Source organism: Musca domestica, unplaced genomic scaffold (genome assembly GCF_030504385.1).
Source record: "Musca domestica strain aabys unplaced genomic scaffold, Musca_domestica.polishedcontigs.V.1.1 2, whole genome shotgun sequence".
NCBI classification, from domain to species: domain Eukaryota; kingdom Metazoa; phylum Arthropoda; class Insecta; order Diptera; family Muscidae; genus Musca; species Musca domestica.
The window spans coordinates 45,569,035-45,583,765 of NW_026712249.1; the positions used below are offsets into that span (position 1 = coordinate 45,569,035).

Genomic DNA, 14,731 nt, shown 5'->3' on the forward strand with positions numbered 1-14,731 from the left:
TGTCGCTAAGACCATCAAAATACCGAATAATTTTTTGTCATAGGCTGTAGTACCCATTACGAATAATGTCCCTCAAATCGTCAAAATATCGAATATCGGGGGTACCGTTGTATGTGGGCAATACGATATCGTGGACATATATAGACATTTCTCTTCCGAGGGGTAAAGTGCTTCTAGTATGGATTTTTAGACAATTCCATTGAAAATTGTAGCAAAACCATAATAAATACCCAATATAGGGGGTACCGTTATATAGGTGATATACGATATCGTGGTCCTATATAGACAATACTCTTCCACGGGGTAAATTACACAGAAGGAACTCATTTTGTGGATTTTCAGACAATTTCATTGAAAAATTTGGCATTGTTGTAAAAGCTAAATTTAGTTCTTTCATAATGTGTGGTGTAGCTGAATAGCAATGATTTCACACAAACACTTAGCATGGGGATACACGTTGTCACGTCGTCATGAACATTTATAATTTCAATTTACTCAAAATGTGAAAGAAAGAGAAACACTGTGAATCAATAGAATCAATAGGATATTTCCCGCAAGTACATATATTTTAGACTGTGAAGTTAGAGGCAAACAGAGTTTGGAAAATATGGCAATAAATATTAGCATTCTTCAAATTGTAATTGAATCAAAAATGTTGAATTGTTTTATAAGTAATAGTATTATTTGTATATTAGACAACACTATATTAGTAGGTTTATATTGATAGGCATGATAGTCAAACCAACATTCCTAATTAAGAGGCATAAACTTCTAATAAAAAATAAAGGTAAAATAACCCTCTATTTAGCTTAGAAGTCGCTTTCAACTTGAATATAGACATCTCTGAAGTCATGCCATCAATTGTTAATACATGTTGACATTTTAATGTTTCTTGCTTCATTAAAATTTTACAGCCACTGTGTTGTAAAAACGACATTTTCCAAAGGGGCTAAGCAAAATTTATATTTAACCTATATTATTTCAATGCTACTGATATAATCTACGTACTATATAAGCACTAGTTTTGTAAATTAGTTTGCACCATTTTCCATAATTTTCATATTTTACTTTGCACGATAACCATTAGAACGAAATTTTAAAACAATATAAGTAGATATCCATAATCCTTAAGAAAAACCTCTTTAACCAAACCAATTTATCAAATAAACCAAAAACTAATCTGAATTATTGGAAAATAAAAGAAAACAAACAGATGACTTACCCTCATAACCCTCATTGTCATGCATTTCACGGGGAGGACAGATTATATTCTCTTTACCCTCTAACACAGCCAATAGACATTGGTGGATGCAAATATATTGTTGCTCTGTTTGGACCATCCAAACACGTTCTATTGATTTGTAAAAAAAAAAAATTAAAATTAAATAAATTTTTTCCAACAAGTCCTTCATTAAAAAATATTACCTTTTCTCATGGCATAAACAATACCAAAGATATCAACAAAATCAGATGTATTTATTTGCTGTAAAATACGATCCAATGTTATAAATGTGCCCGAACGTCCAACACCAGCGCTACAGTGCACAACAATGGGCCGTTGATCTGTACCAATGCGATCGCGGAAAGCTCTAACAAAACGCACCAGAGTTTGTGGTGGGTTTGGCACACCGAAATCGGGCCAAGTGGTAAAGTGGAAATGACGTATGATACGCTGTTCACTTCCCTAAAATAGAAAAGAAAAATAATATAAAAAAAATATGGACATTTAAATTTATTTCGACCCAAAAACTTACCCTGCACACCATAAACTCGGTCATAATCCAATCTGGATAATGACTATCGTTTAGTATTTGCACCTTTATGTCTCCATAGAATACTGGTACGGTATCATTCGGCCAATATTGATCACATTTTTCGCGACCCTTCTCAAAGCATCTGGTGAGCATGACAATTGCCCTAGAATTACTTTCCCAACACATACGCCAGAAATCGTCACGGGTTGAATGCAACGGTCCCTGGGTGACAATAAACTCACGAGGACTATTATGGCCCGGTACATAATTAGCATTGATGTAATCTGAACCCTCATCATCATCAACTGGTTGCAGCTTGAAACGTGAATGATCGTAGGGCAAAATGTTGGTAAAACGATTCTTCGGACGATTACATGGCAAATCGGCAAATGTACAGGGCTGGTCGCGACCCACATGTTTAAGTTCATCGAATTCCTCACTGAAACGGAAATCAGAATCGGCCGACATCATGCGATAGTGTTCGGCAAAGTTTTTAATCGGCACTGGACGATTTTGTTCAATTACACTATCGGGTAGTGACATATTGTCATTGGCCCTAGAATCTTTCGTCGTTTTACGGCAATTATTTCGACGTCGCTTATAGAATACCAGGGTAACAAGTAGTATTAAAATTATTGTCAATGGCACAGTAACAGCAACAATCAATGAAGTATTGTCTTGATCTAAAATGTGTTGGAAAAACGTGAAGAAAAGACAGAAACAAAACAAGGAAATGTGTTATTAAAATGGCAATATATAATATATAATGAAATTAAATCCAAATTCTCAGTCGATTCTAAATAACTTACCAGGAGAGGTTAGTAGATCTTTTAATTTGTGTAAGACAAAAATGTAATTTTTTTGTGTAAGCAAGACATAAGACGATTTATAAAGAGTCACATTTAAATAAAGGTAATAGTTTTTAAAATATATTTAATGGTTTGGGGATATTAATCAGGTTTAATCCTATTGCTTTCTTTTTTTTTGTATTAAAGGAATAAGTTTTTAATTGGTCCCTTAACTCACCTGTTTGTATGGGAAAACTGTAGGCGGTATCGGTAAATTTATCTGGTGCAGTGAAAGCTCGAACTTTTACACGATAAGTGGTGCCTGACTTTAGGGGTCCATTACAATAGCCACTCTTGCGATTATCACAGTTTTCAGTACCAATCGTGAAATCCTCAACCGAACTGTTCTCAAATGGATAGTAGGGCTCTACAGCTTGATATGGCAACCAAACGCTGTACGATTGAACATCATGCCAGCTGGGCATTTCTAAACCTGAGGCATTTTTACTGTCATCTTCGGCCACAATAATCGTATACATACGAACCTGAAATTAAAAAAAAAATAATTTTTAACGTATTAAAAATTATATTTTTGGAAGAAATCCAATAAAAAATGCACACTCACCACTCCATTTTGATCGGAGAAATAATTTTTACGGAAACGTATTTGTATGGTCGACGAACTGCGATAGACTTCGGTGGGCACAACTTGGGTTGCCGGTTTGGGTGGTGCCAAGATGGGCATTGTTTGTTTATATTCTCTTTCCGGTCCATAACCAATTGAAGTTTTAGCCTGTATTTTAAAGACATACGTTTCGCCGGGTTTTAAACTCTTTATTGACCCAGTCGATTCGGATGAATCGAAATCTACAGTTTTCCTTTCCGTGGCATTGTTGATATTCATATAGGTAATGGAAAATTGTCGTATAATACCATTAGCTTCACTCTGTGGCAACAGCCATTCAAATAGTATTTCACTGGGTTCCACATTTATGGGATGGAATCTTTCTACGCGGCCAGGTACCGCTTCATTGGTACTAAAACTGGCTGACAGGGGAGAACTACTTCGCAATACCGAAGATTCGGTACCGGAACGTACTACCACGGTAAAAGTATAGTTGCGATGAGGTTTCAAATCGGCAATGGTGATTTCATTGCGTGTTGTTATGTTTTGTGCGAGAATATTGTCGGCTGTCAAATATTGTACATCAAAATCATTGAATTCCCCCTTGGGTATATCCCATTTCAAGGAGATTTCGGTGTCGGTTATATTGGTGGCATGCAATTGGGTAATAGGTTCGGGGAATAGACGATCTTGCCTCTGTATGGGAAGACTGGAAACGCCGCCACTCACTGTCCAGACGGTAATGTTGTACAAACGACCCGGTACCAAACCGGTAAAGGTGACTTTGCGATCCGTGTCATTGGCCAACTTTTCTTTGTCCTTGATTTCAGGATCACCCAATGAGAAACGATAGATATCGAATTTCGAAGATGACTGTGGAGTGGGTGTGTAGGAGAGGGTAATTGTATCGCGTTCATCCTCTTGTTTGTCATTGACCACCACCACCTCGGATTGTATCAAAGGCATTGTGCGTGTGGAGAGATGAGTGGTGCCTGAGAAAATTCCATACGAAGTGGTTTGTATATCAAATTTATATTGCACTCCCGGCATTAGGTCCCCAATGAGGACTCGTACAGTGGAAATGTCATCGGCTGTAAGAAGAGATTCAAAATTAGATATGTTTACATTTGCGTTTAGAGTAAAACTTACTTGATTTATTTTCGGAAACATTTTTCGTTTGGGTTTTGGTAGGATTGTCTGTGGGCCACCATTTGAGAATGTATGATTCTACACGACCCTCTGGCTTAGGCCACTCCAAGGTAATATTACGTGAATCCACCAAGGGTATAATATTCGAGACAGGATTTGGTGGTACAGTTGTGTTTACCTCTTGCGGATTGGGACTTTCGACGCCAAAACTTACGCTATTCACTTGTATGGTGTATTTTTCACCTTTGGTCATGTCAGTGATATCGGCCTCCGTCGAACGAACACTGGGCAATCGTACCCACTGCTGTTCACTTTCGGTGCGATAACGTATATTGTATTCTGTAAAGTCACTGTTTTCGGGTGGAGCCCAATGGGCCAAGACGGAATTACTGCGCACCGTTTCAATGGTGAGATTGCGAGGAGGATTGGGATCTGTTGAGTATAAAAAGGATTGAATTATTTGTATGTTTAAAAATAGGTATTTTGATACTTACAAACTGCCTGGAAATAGGAATGTGGTTCACTTCTCAAACCATGACTGACGGCAAACACTTTAACCTCATAACCGGCTCCAGGGTGCAGATTTTTGATAACCAATCGTGATTCCTTGGTGAAAACAGTCCGAACTTCCGAGGTGCCATTGCGAGAGTAGAGCACTTCATATTGTTCCTGTTTGGAGTTGACATCACTTTTCCAGCTAATGTTGAGGCCCATTTTAATGCTCTTCAAATCTTCAATGATGGGCGAGGATGGTCGAGTAACCACAAAAATCGTAGTTTCATTGGATTCCATTTTCTTAGAAAGGGCCTGTACTGATACCGAATAATTGCGTCCGGGCAAAAGACTTTCCAAATTGAAGCGTGTACGATCGGTGGACAGGGTGCTGGTATCGCCATTGAAAGTTTCCAATTCATGGTAAACAATACGATATTCATCTTGTGTGGACGTTGGATCGGGTTCCCAGGTGATGATCATGCTATTGCTTGAATCATCGTTGAATGATCGAAGACTCCGTACCGGCAAGGGCCGTAAAGTTACATCTCCGGTAGCAGGCCATGATGTTACTTTTCCCGAGACTGTTTTGACTATGACATTGAAGGTTTTTCCCGGTTCAGGTATATCACGGAAATCGAAATATGCTATGGGATCATCTGTGCGCGTCACTGTTGACTGTCGCCTTGAGGTGGCCAGTGAAACCTGGTATTTGTCAAACTCTGATATTCCTTTGGGGGCCTCCCACAGTACCCGAAATGAATTCGACGTTATGTAGTCTTTGTCAAATGTTACATTTAGCGGCCTTAATGGTACAGTGCGATATTGAGCTGTGGTGGGTAGGGATATTTCATCTTCTGACATGGTTTGTACCGAGATGTTATAGGCTCGACCTGGTACCAAACCCTTAAATGCTGCCTGTGCCGGTCCCGGTGGTTCACCTTCCTTTTCCACATATAAAACACTTTCCAAGGCATCTGGTGGTTCTATTGAGACTTTGTAGTGTGTATAAATGCCGGCAGGATATGGTGGCTGCCACAGGACCAATAACGTGGTCTCATTACGAAACCATACAATGAATTTACCCGGTGTATTGGGTTCTGCTCAGCCAAAGGGCAAGGAGGCGGACGAGATAATGGGGGAACGAACATGGAATTGTCGAATTGTTTGAATTGGTGGTATCGTTGCAATGATGAGGTGAAGAAGGCATTTCCAAAGTTGTGGATGTTTGTTCAATGAATTTACAGATACGAAGGGGAAAAGAAAAAAAGACGGAAAATTGATTTCATGTGAAATTTGGTTTTTACTAGTTTTGTGGTATGTGTATATGTATGTACATACGTATGTACATTTAAGTGTATGTCGTAAAAAAAGATGCTATTGTGGTTGTAAATGCATATTATGTTCCGTTGATACTGGAATGTGTGTAGCATTTTACAGTTATGTGCAAGCTTCAAAATCAATTTCAAGTATGCAAGCTGGAAAAAATAAGCAGTTGGAGGGTACAATACTATGACTACCCTGTTACAGGATATGGCCAGAAAAGAGCATTATCATCGTCATAACAACATGCCTGGCTGCCTATCGGCATGCACTCCACGACCCATAATCGGCAATGTGCTATAGCGATAGTATTACATTGAATGGATGATGCTGCTAAATGGTTAGGAAATGCAATCCGCATAAGTGGCACATGAAAGGATTTAATAATTTCTACATTAAAGTTAAATTGACTTTGGCAAATGAATAAAACAAAACCGAAATGGGATAATGGATTTTTTTGCATGTAACCATTGCCAAAAAGAAGGATATGAATGAAGTGTTGAAGTAATGATAGCCAAATAATAGACATAAATTGGGGAACAGGAAACTGCAACAACAATGCAGTGCATATAGATATACTTAGAAATAGGGACAAATAAATATATATTATAAAAATTAATTTAAAATAATAAGTTTGATAACTATTTACAAAATTACAAATATTTCCTTTAGTTGTTATATCCTCCGTCATGAGATTTAGTGTTGGTTGTATTGGTGATTGGATTAGATGATCTTGTTTCGATCTTAATGTCCACATGATAATGTTATGCCAACAACCCGGTATCAAGCCGGTCAACTTGACTTTGCGATATCCGTCATTTATGTTATCCGCAAAATAATCATATACTACACTATAAAGAAGATATGCGACGGTCCGCCGGCCTGTGGTAATCTCTGTAACTTTAAGGAACTTTTATGGTAAAAACACCTCATTGAATCGATTTTTGAAATATATTTAAAATTAATATTGCTACAGAAATTGGGCCAAAACATTTTGAGACGTTTTTGATGCCCTCCACCATACTATGATACCCTCCATAGTATGGAGGGCATTAACTTTGTCATTCCGTTTGTAACTCCTCGAAATAATCATGACGGACCCTATTCTAGATCAGCGTAAAATTCCAAGTGGATTTACCGATGTATTTCTGTCGGTCCGTCAATCACGATATCTTTGGAACGAATTGAGTTTTGCACACAGTTGTATTTTGCCAGTGGGAAGATTACGTATTGGTCGTTTTCGTATAGGTCCCACATTACAGTATTTCGTATTTGAAAAAGTTAATGGGTAACCCAGACCATGGCAAAAGATTACATATGCAGGCCGACGTCTTCGTATGGCCCCCATTTAACGGAACCTCCGATTTTCGGTATTTTGATGATTTTAACGAAATTATTTACCAAAATTGTTTCAAATTTCGCATTTGAAAATCTTAATGAAATATATTAAATATATTACAGCTTATGACAGAAGATTACATATGCAGGCTGACGTCTTGGTCTAGCCCCCATATAACGGTACCTCCCAATATTCGGAATTGTTTCAAATTTCGTACTTAAAAAATTAATGGGTACCACAGACCATGACAAAAGATTACATATGCAGGCCGACGTCTTCGCATAGCCCCCATATAGCGGAGCGACATTATTCATCGAAATTGTTTCAAATTTTGCGTTTGAAGACGTTAATGGGTTCTACAGCCTAAGACAAAAAAATTACGTAAGCAGATCCACGTCTTCGTATTTTTGAAAATTTTTAAGTTTCTTTCTTTTGTAAATTTCTTCAGAAAGTAATGGCGATTTCTCTTAATGTCTTATAGAAATGGTAAAATAACATAATAGAACATTTACCTTAAGTACTACCTTTGGTGGACTAAAACTTTTAATGTACGGAAAATCGTTTGGCATTTAGACATAGGAATAAGTTAGAACAAAAATGATCAAATGTTTATTTAGATTTTCGATTGATCCTCATATAACAATTTCCCCTTAATTATTAATGTTTTAAATGTCCTACTCATATTTTTTAAACTAAATGGTCTAAAATTTTGTACATTGGATTTGTTGCTACAAAAAAATATCTGTCATAATTATTTAGTATTTATGGACATTAGGAGGAGGACAAACGATTTATCTTTAATTTCATATGGTGTTACTAAAGTACGCTACGCTTCAAAAATAATAAATTGTAACGAGTTTAATTTTTAGCAATAAAAAGGCAACAAAACATTTTCGGCACATAGTACATAACGATTATTATTTTGTGTTAAAAAATAATTCAGTATAATGTTGAACAATACAAACATATAGAACAATTAAAATATAGAATTAATTGTAAATGCAAATTTTTAATAACAAAAAATAAAGGGACATTAAAAATAGGAAAGCAAGAATTTGGATATAATAAAATTATTTTATGTTAAAATTAAATATTATAGAATAAAATAATAAGAATAGTAAGGTAGAAAAAGTATTAGTATACACACAGAAAAAAATATGTAATTCAAAATCGATTATGAGTATATGGACCTGTTTTTGTATGACGATATGAAAGTGAATCCCGAAGAAAAAGACAAATCCAACTGAGTTTTTCATATTTTTTTTACTAAAATAAAAAGTGTAAAAACACACATATGTTTCATTAGCTTTCGGCATTCACAAAGAAGTCTAAAATCTTCACTCAAATTTCTTGTTTTATAAAGTTAGCAGAAAAGTGGAATTCAGTAGTGCTTAAGGCCCGACTACAAATTATGTTAGAGTCGTATATAGGGTGTCTTGTTCCACTATTATCAGTTGCATTTTTATATAATACTGTTCATACATGTTCATAAATTAATGCAGTTATACTTGAAGTATATTATAAATTAAATTCAAGAGTATTTTTAGTAATGTATAGTATATACAGGGTGAGATGAAAAAACTAGAACCAACTTCAGACTGCTGTCATTTCTAAGCCACTCGTCCGACAGCTGTTAAAAGTATTCCAGTGACAGCTCATTATATTGTTTACAAGCGTACAAAAGCATTTTAATGAGAACTTTCCAGAAAAAAGTTATTCGTAATGGAATTCAAGCATAATAGTGTGATTTCTTTATATTTGGCTGGAAAACCACAATGTGAATAAATCTTTTGTGTCTCGTACCATCGTTCGTTTTCGTGATATTGGCAGCGTAGCCCGACGACAAGGAAGTGGACGCAAGAAAAGAGCAACATCAGCAGAAATGGTTCAAAAAGTAAAGATCGAAACCCGCATCGCAGTGGCCGAAAAATGGCTCGTGAGCTGAATATATCGCAATATTCCATTCGGCAAATATTGAGAAATGAGCTCGGGGTAAAGCCATTGAATTTCCAAAAAGTGCAACAACTTATACCGCAACATAAAGAAAATAGACTGAAAAGAGCTAAAGAGTTGCTTCGCTTGGCCGAAAGTGGTGAACTGCCGAATTTGGTTTTCTTCGACGAGAAAACATTCGTTGTCGAGCAGTTTGTAAACAAACAAAATGATCGTGTTTACTTGCCAAAGAAGTAAGCTGAAAATGTGCACCTTCGGCTGGCCACCAGAACTCAAGCGGCGGGCATGGTGATGGTACGGCCGCCATAACTGCCGATGGTCGCTCTCCGCTCGTATTAATCGACTGTGACATCAGAATAAATGCCGAATATTATTGCGAAAATATTCTGTATTAAAGGCTTGGCCACGCAAACATTTTGGCCGCAGACCTTGGATATTCCAACAGGACTCAGCACCATCGCACTCAGCACGCGCCACCCAAGAATGGTTACAAAATGAGGTTCCTCGCTTCATTTCCAGCGCACAGTGGCCACCGGATACCAATCCGTTGGACTATTGTGTCTGGAGTATTTTGGAAAGCAAGGTTGGTACTACAAATCTCACCCTGCACATAGCTAGATCGACTCAGGTCGGCGAGACAGGAATATCCATATATAGTTTCCTATGTCGGTGACTAATATTTCGAGGTGTTACATAATTTTTGGCTCAATCAAACTTATAATACCCCCAACACATAGTGTTGTAGGGTATAAAAAGTTGCTGGGAGCTCCTTACAGTATGTTATGAAAATTTCACTTGACCCATGACTATAATATAATTTGTAATCGGACATTTTCATCTACGTTGTGGGTTTATTATTTACTTTTGTAATCTAGACATGTGATGGATCATCCATTTCGTACTTTATGGGGTACCATATCATAGAAAAAGAGTATTTCGAACTTTTGTTTAAGATTAATACCTTTACGAGAGGAAAAGTCGACTTGTAGGCTCTTCGTTTTCTATATATAGCATTAATTGTTAACAAATATGAATACGTTGACGAGAGCTAAGGTCAATTTTTTAAATTTACGATTTTTGTCTGCAACGAACAAAAATATTTTTCGGTCCATTAATTATCTTCAAACGCCTAAAAATATACCACAGTGGACTAAATCGATTCAAATTCAAACTTTTTGACTTGTATAAAAAAATTAAAAGAAATCTATAATAGAAGAATTGATTACAAAAACTTGACTTTTGCAATTATTTCAATAATAAAATGTCGAATTTGACGTTTTTTAATACCAAAAGTAGATTTATCGAGAGACTTATCGCGATGATTTAACATATTTTTCAGTTTACATGGATTAATTTCTGTGTGTATAACTTTTGTGGGTACGTTCACATGTACATAGCATATTATTGTATTATAAATTCATTAGTAATTATACATTCAATACACAACAAACAAACAATTTTACATACACATTGTTGTTATTATATATGCCATAATTTAGAAATTTTTTGCAAAACAAAAAAATGTATAAGCCAATTGTTTTGAATTTTTTTACCTCTTAAGATTTTAATGTCCAGTAAATCTTTATGCCGTGTTCTCCGTACTTTTTATGGGTGGGTTAAGCGTTTTATTAAATTTGTTTTGTTAGATTAGAGAGAAAATTGTGTTGGTTTAATAATAATGTTTTTTTTTTGTTTATTAATATTAGTTACAGAATTTCCACGCCACATAAAACATAAGAACAAAATATTGGAAACAAAAGCGCGCAACAATAAAACCAAAACCATTTAGGAAAAAAACCACCAAAATAAATAAACATAAATGGAAGTGAAATAGGTTTTTGTTTTGTAATTTAATCAAACCAAAAAAAAAAACTTAAAATAATAAAATGAAATTTTTGATAAATTATAAATCAATTTTTTTTAAATCATCAAAAAGAACATTTATTTGGTTGTTTCGTGGTATCATCTGGATTTAATCGACGTGACTTACTTGTGGTGAAATTTCGACTTGTATAGGCCACCGATTCTTTGCCATCGTATATGGTGTAGGCCTGCACCTGATATGTGGCACCCGGTGTCAGTTCCTTAGCACTGTGTTGGAATGTTGAATCATTGACATTGAATACTCGATTATATGAACTGGAAGCTTCTGACAGGCCGAGAACTTTGATTTTAAATGCAGTGTAATTGCCCTGCAGCGGTGGCGACCATTGAATGATGGCATTTTTACTGCTACGCACCTGAACGGAGAGGTTTGAGGGTGGATCGGGTGCTGTAAAGTAAAAGGGGAAATAAAAATAATATTAGTTTATTATTTATTATTAAATATTTCAACAAATTAAATTAATTTTTTTATAAAACTTATTTAATAAAAGCGGAATGAAAAATTTTATTTGTTGTAGTACAGTTAAATGCCACTTTACATATCATGTAACTGTCCGTCTGTATGTCTGCTTCGAACGAATTGAGATAGAAGGCTACAATATATATATGTTTTCCCAGAAGGCAAGTTAAGATCGTAAATGGACCATGTTAGTCCATATATAGCCCCCATGTACCACGGTACCACCCGATATTCGGTATTTAGGTACAATATCCACCGAAATTGTTTCAATTTCGTATTTGAAGTTCCTAATAGGTACTACAGTCTGTGACGGAAAATTGGCCATGCAGGTCCACGTCTTTGTATAGCCCCCATATAACGGTACCTCCCGATATTCGGTATTTTGATGATTTTAACAACATCATTCACCTGAATTGTTTCAAATTTCTATTCGATGTTTGTAATGGGTACTACAGACTATGCCTAAAAATTTTAAATGTAGGTCCACGTCTTTGTATAGCACCTTTTACCGGTACCTCCCGATATTCGATATTCTTATGATTTTAGCGACATTATTTATCCGAATTGTTTCAAATTTCGCATCCGATGTTTGAAATGAATACTTCAACCTATGACAGAAAATTGTATATGCAGGCCCACGTCTTTGTATAGCCTCTAAATATGGGTACCTACCTATATTCGGTATTTTTATGATTTTAGCGACTTTATTCACCCGATCTGTTTTAAATTTCGTAATTGAAGTTCGTAATTGGGTTCTACAGTCTATGACAAAAAATTACTTATGCAAGTGCAGTTCTTCGTATAGGCCCCAAACATCGGTACCTCCCTATATTCGGTATTTTGACGATTTTACAATATTGACCGAATAATCCACGTCTTTGTATAGCCCCATGTAACGGCACCTCCCTTTATTCGGTATTCTGATGATTTTAGCGACATTATTCAACGGATTTGTTTTTAAATTTAGTATTTAAAGGTCCTAATGGGTACTACAGCATATGACAAAAATTACTTATGCAGATCCAAGTCTTCGTATAGACCCTGTATAAAGATAATCAAATTTGTTGAAATTCCTTCCAAATGGTGGAGGTTATTACAATTTCGGCCCGGCCGAACTTAGCTGTTGTTTTACTTGTTCTTTTCTAAAAAAGAAATGTGTCACGGGGATCAGCTCAATAACTATATTTTTATACTACAGTAGTATGACTACCGGGGGAATATTTATCATTGGATATGACCAAAAATGAAACTAATCGAAATGTCTCTTTGGATGAAACCGGTTCCACATCACTTAGAGTCAACCTAGCTGTAATTCTTGTGTAGAAGCATCTGATTTGCTCCAAACTTCGGATGTCTTTAAAGACGAGATATATCGGTCCACACATTCTGCTACCTCTGCCACCAAAAATCCAAATTTTCAAAATCGATTTAGTTGACATTTTGGACATCATATTATGTATATCAGACTTACGCCAGGTTTGAAAATGTACAACATCTAACTGCGTCGTCTGGTACCTAGACCGCATATGTTCAAATTTTAAATAATCAAAATTCTTATAATCATCAAAATAATTTTAGGATTTTCCCCAAAAAATAACACTACTACGAACAGGAGTGAAGGTGGGATATATTGGTCCAATTCTTCTGCTAACTCCACACAATAAGTCATCATTTAAAAGAAAAATAATAACTCCCAAAATATATGAAATTAATGTCAGATTTTCTGCAAGCATTGCAAACTTTGATTTTTTTCCAATCAATCCGACTGATATTTTCTATCTTGTTTGAATAAGCCTCGTAAATCTAAATGACTTCTATGAGCATCGGTGGTTCAGTGGTAGAATGCTCGCCTGCCACGCGGGCGGCCCGGGTTCGATTCCCGGCCGATGCAGGCAACGTTTTTAGAAGATTATCTCTCGAGCTCTCCAAGAGGGGATATTCATGAATTTAAATAATAAAGGGAACAGAGTGATGAGTAAAATGAAATTTATACCAATTCTTATATAAGATAAAATATATCTTCTAAAATATTACTAAAATGTAAATTCGATTTCTAAAATAATCCAAGTCCCATCTTGAGATTTTGATACAAAGGGTTTTTATAAGAAATGAAAGAAGTATATTGTATATTGGCAATATTGAAAACTGTGGGTTGAATCTCACATATTGGAATTTCAAAATTGAAACTAATATTTTTTTAAAATCTTACTTTAGTATTTGAATTATTTAATAAAAATAATCTCTTCAATATACATAAGCATCGGTGGTTCAGTGGTAGAATGCTCGCCTGCCACGCGGGCGGCCCGGGTTCGATTCCCGGCCGATGCAGTCCAATATTTTCCAAGAACTTGGGTTTAGCTGCAGAATACTATTAAAATTGTTAAAAGTTTGAGTGGCATTGACTTCGTACGTGTCAATGTGGAATGTTTCTGTGGTGTATTCGACGGCAAATTCTTGTGGCGGAAAGAAATAATTTTTGATTCACATCAAATTAAATGAAGATTTTTAACAGCTATATGAAAGTGTGGCACCGTCTTGTTGGAACCACATCTTGTGGAAGTCAAATTCTTGCATTTTGGGCAAAAATAGTTGAGATATTTAACAAAATGGATAGGTGGCTCAGATTGGCTTCAATTTGTGTTAAGTTGGTATTTTCGACCACTTATTGCTAGGCATTGGTATTTTTATAAAATAACTGAATCGGTAAACCGAAAAAGGTAATTATCAAAAGGGGTATTTCAAAACTCAAGCAAATTCGGTAAAATCCAAAATTTAATTTCCCTACCCAATTTTTTTTTTTTGATAAAGTGGCAATTTTTCTTAAACGTATGAATGTCTGGAGTTAAATTTAATCTGACACTCAATGAACCCTATCAATTGTGAACATAATCAACACTTCTTTGTTTATTTTTAAAATAGTTTAATGTCTTCAAGAGCGCTGATATTGTGAAAGAGTTAAAGACA

The 14,731-nt window shown here is 35.7% G+C and overlaps 1 protein-coding gene and 2 non-coding genes across 5 annotated transcripts in view; 2 read left to right on the forward strand and 1 right to left on the reverse strand.

Moving 5' to 3' along the window:
* Positions 1-14,731, reverse strand: part of LOC101893254 (tyrosine-protein phosphatase 10D) — a 298,482-nt gene that overhangs the window by 4,406 nt on the left and 279,345 nt on the right. For 2 of the 3 annotated variants that reach the window (XM_059121458.1, XM_059121457.1), the window contains exons 4-12: positions 11,414-11,695; positions 10,977-11,024; positions 4,811-5,908; positions 4,317-4,748; positions 3,168-4,258; positions 2,781-3,087; positions 1,755-2,437; positions 1,426-1,684; positions 1,223-1,351 (exon numbers count right to left, since the gene is read on the reverse strand). In XM_059121458.1, the coding sequence (XP_058977441.1) occupies positions 1,223-1,351; positions 1,426-1,684; positions 1,755-2,437; positions 2,781-3,087; positions 3,168-4,258; positions 4,317-4,748; positions 4,811-5,908; positions 10,977-11,024; positions 11,414-11,695 (4,329 nt within the window). The remainder of the gene's footprint in view (positions 1-1,222; positions 1,352-1,425; positions 1,685-1,754; positions 2,438-2,780; positions 3,088-3,167; positions 4,259-4,316; positions 4,749-4,810; positions 5,909-10,976; positions 11,025-11,413; positions 11,696-14,731) is intronic. The other variant, XM_059121459.1, reaches the window with a different exon arrangement.
* Positions 13,588-13,658, forward strand: TRNAG-GCC (transfer RNA glycine (anticodon GCC)). Its single transcript has one exon. It is a non-coding gene; the product is annotated as a tRNA-Gly (tRNA).
* Positions 14,025-14,095, forward strand: TRNAG-GCC (transfer RNA glycine (anticodon GCC)). Its single transcript has one exon. It is a non-coding gene; the product is annotated as a tRNA-Gly (tRNA).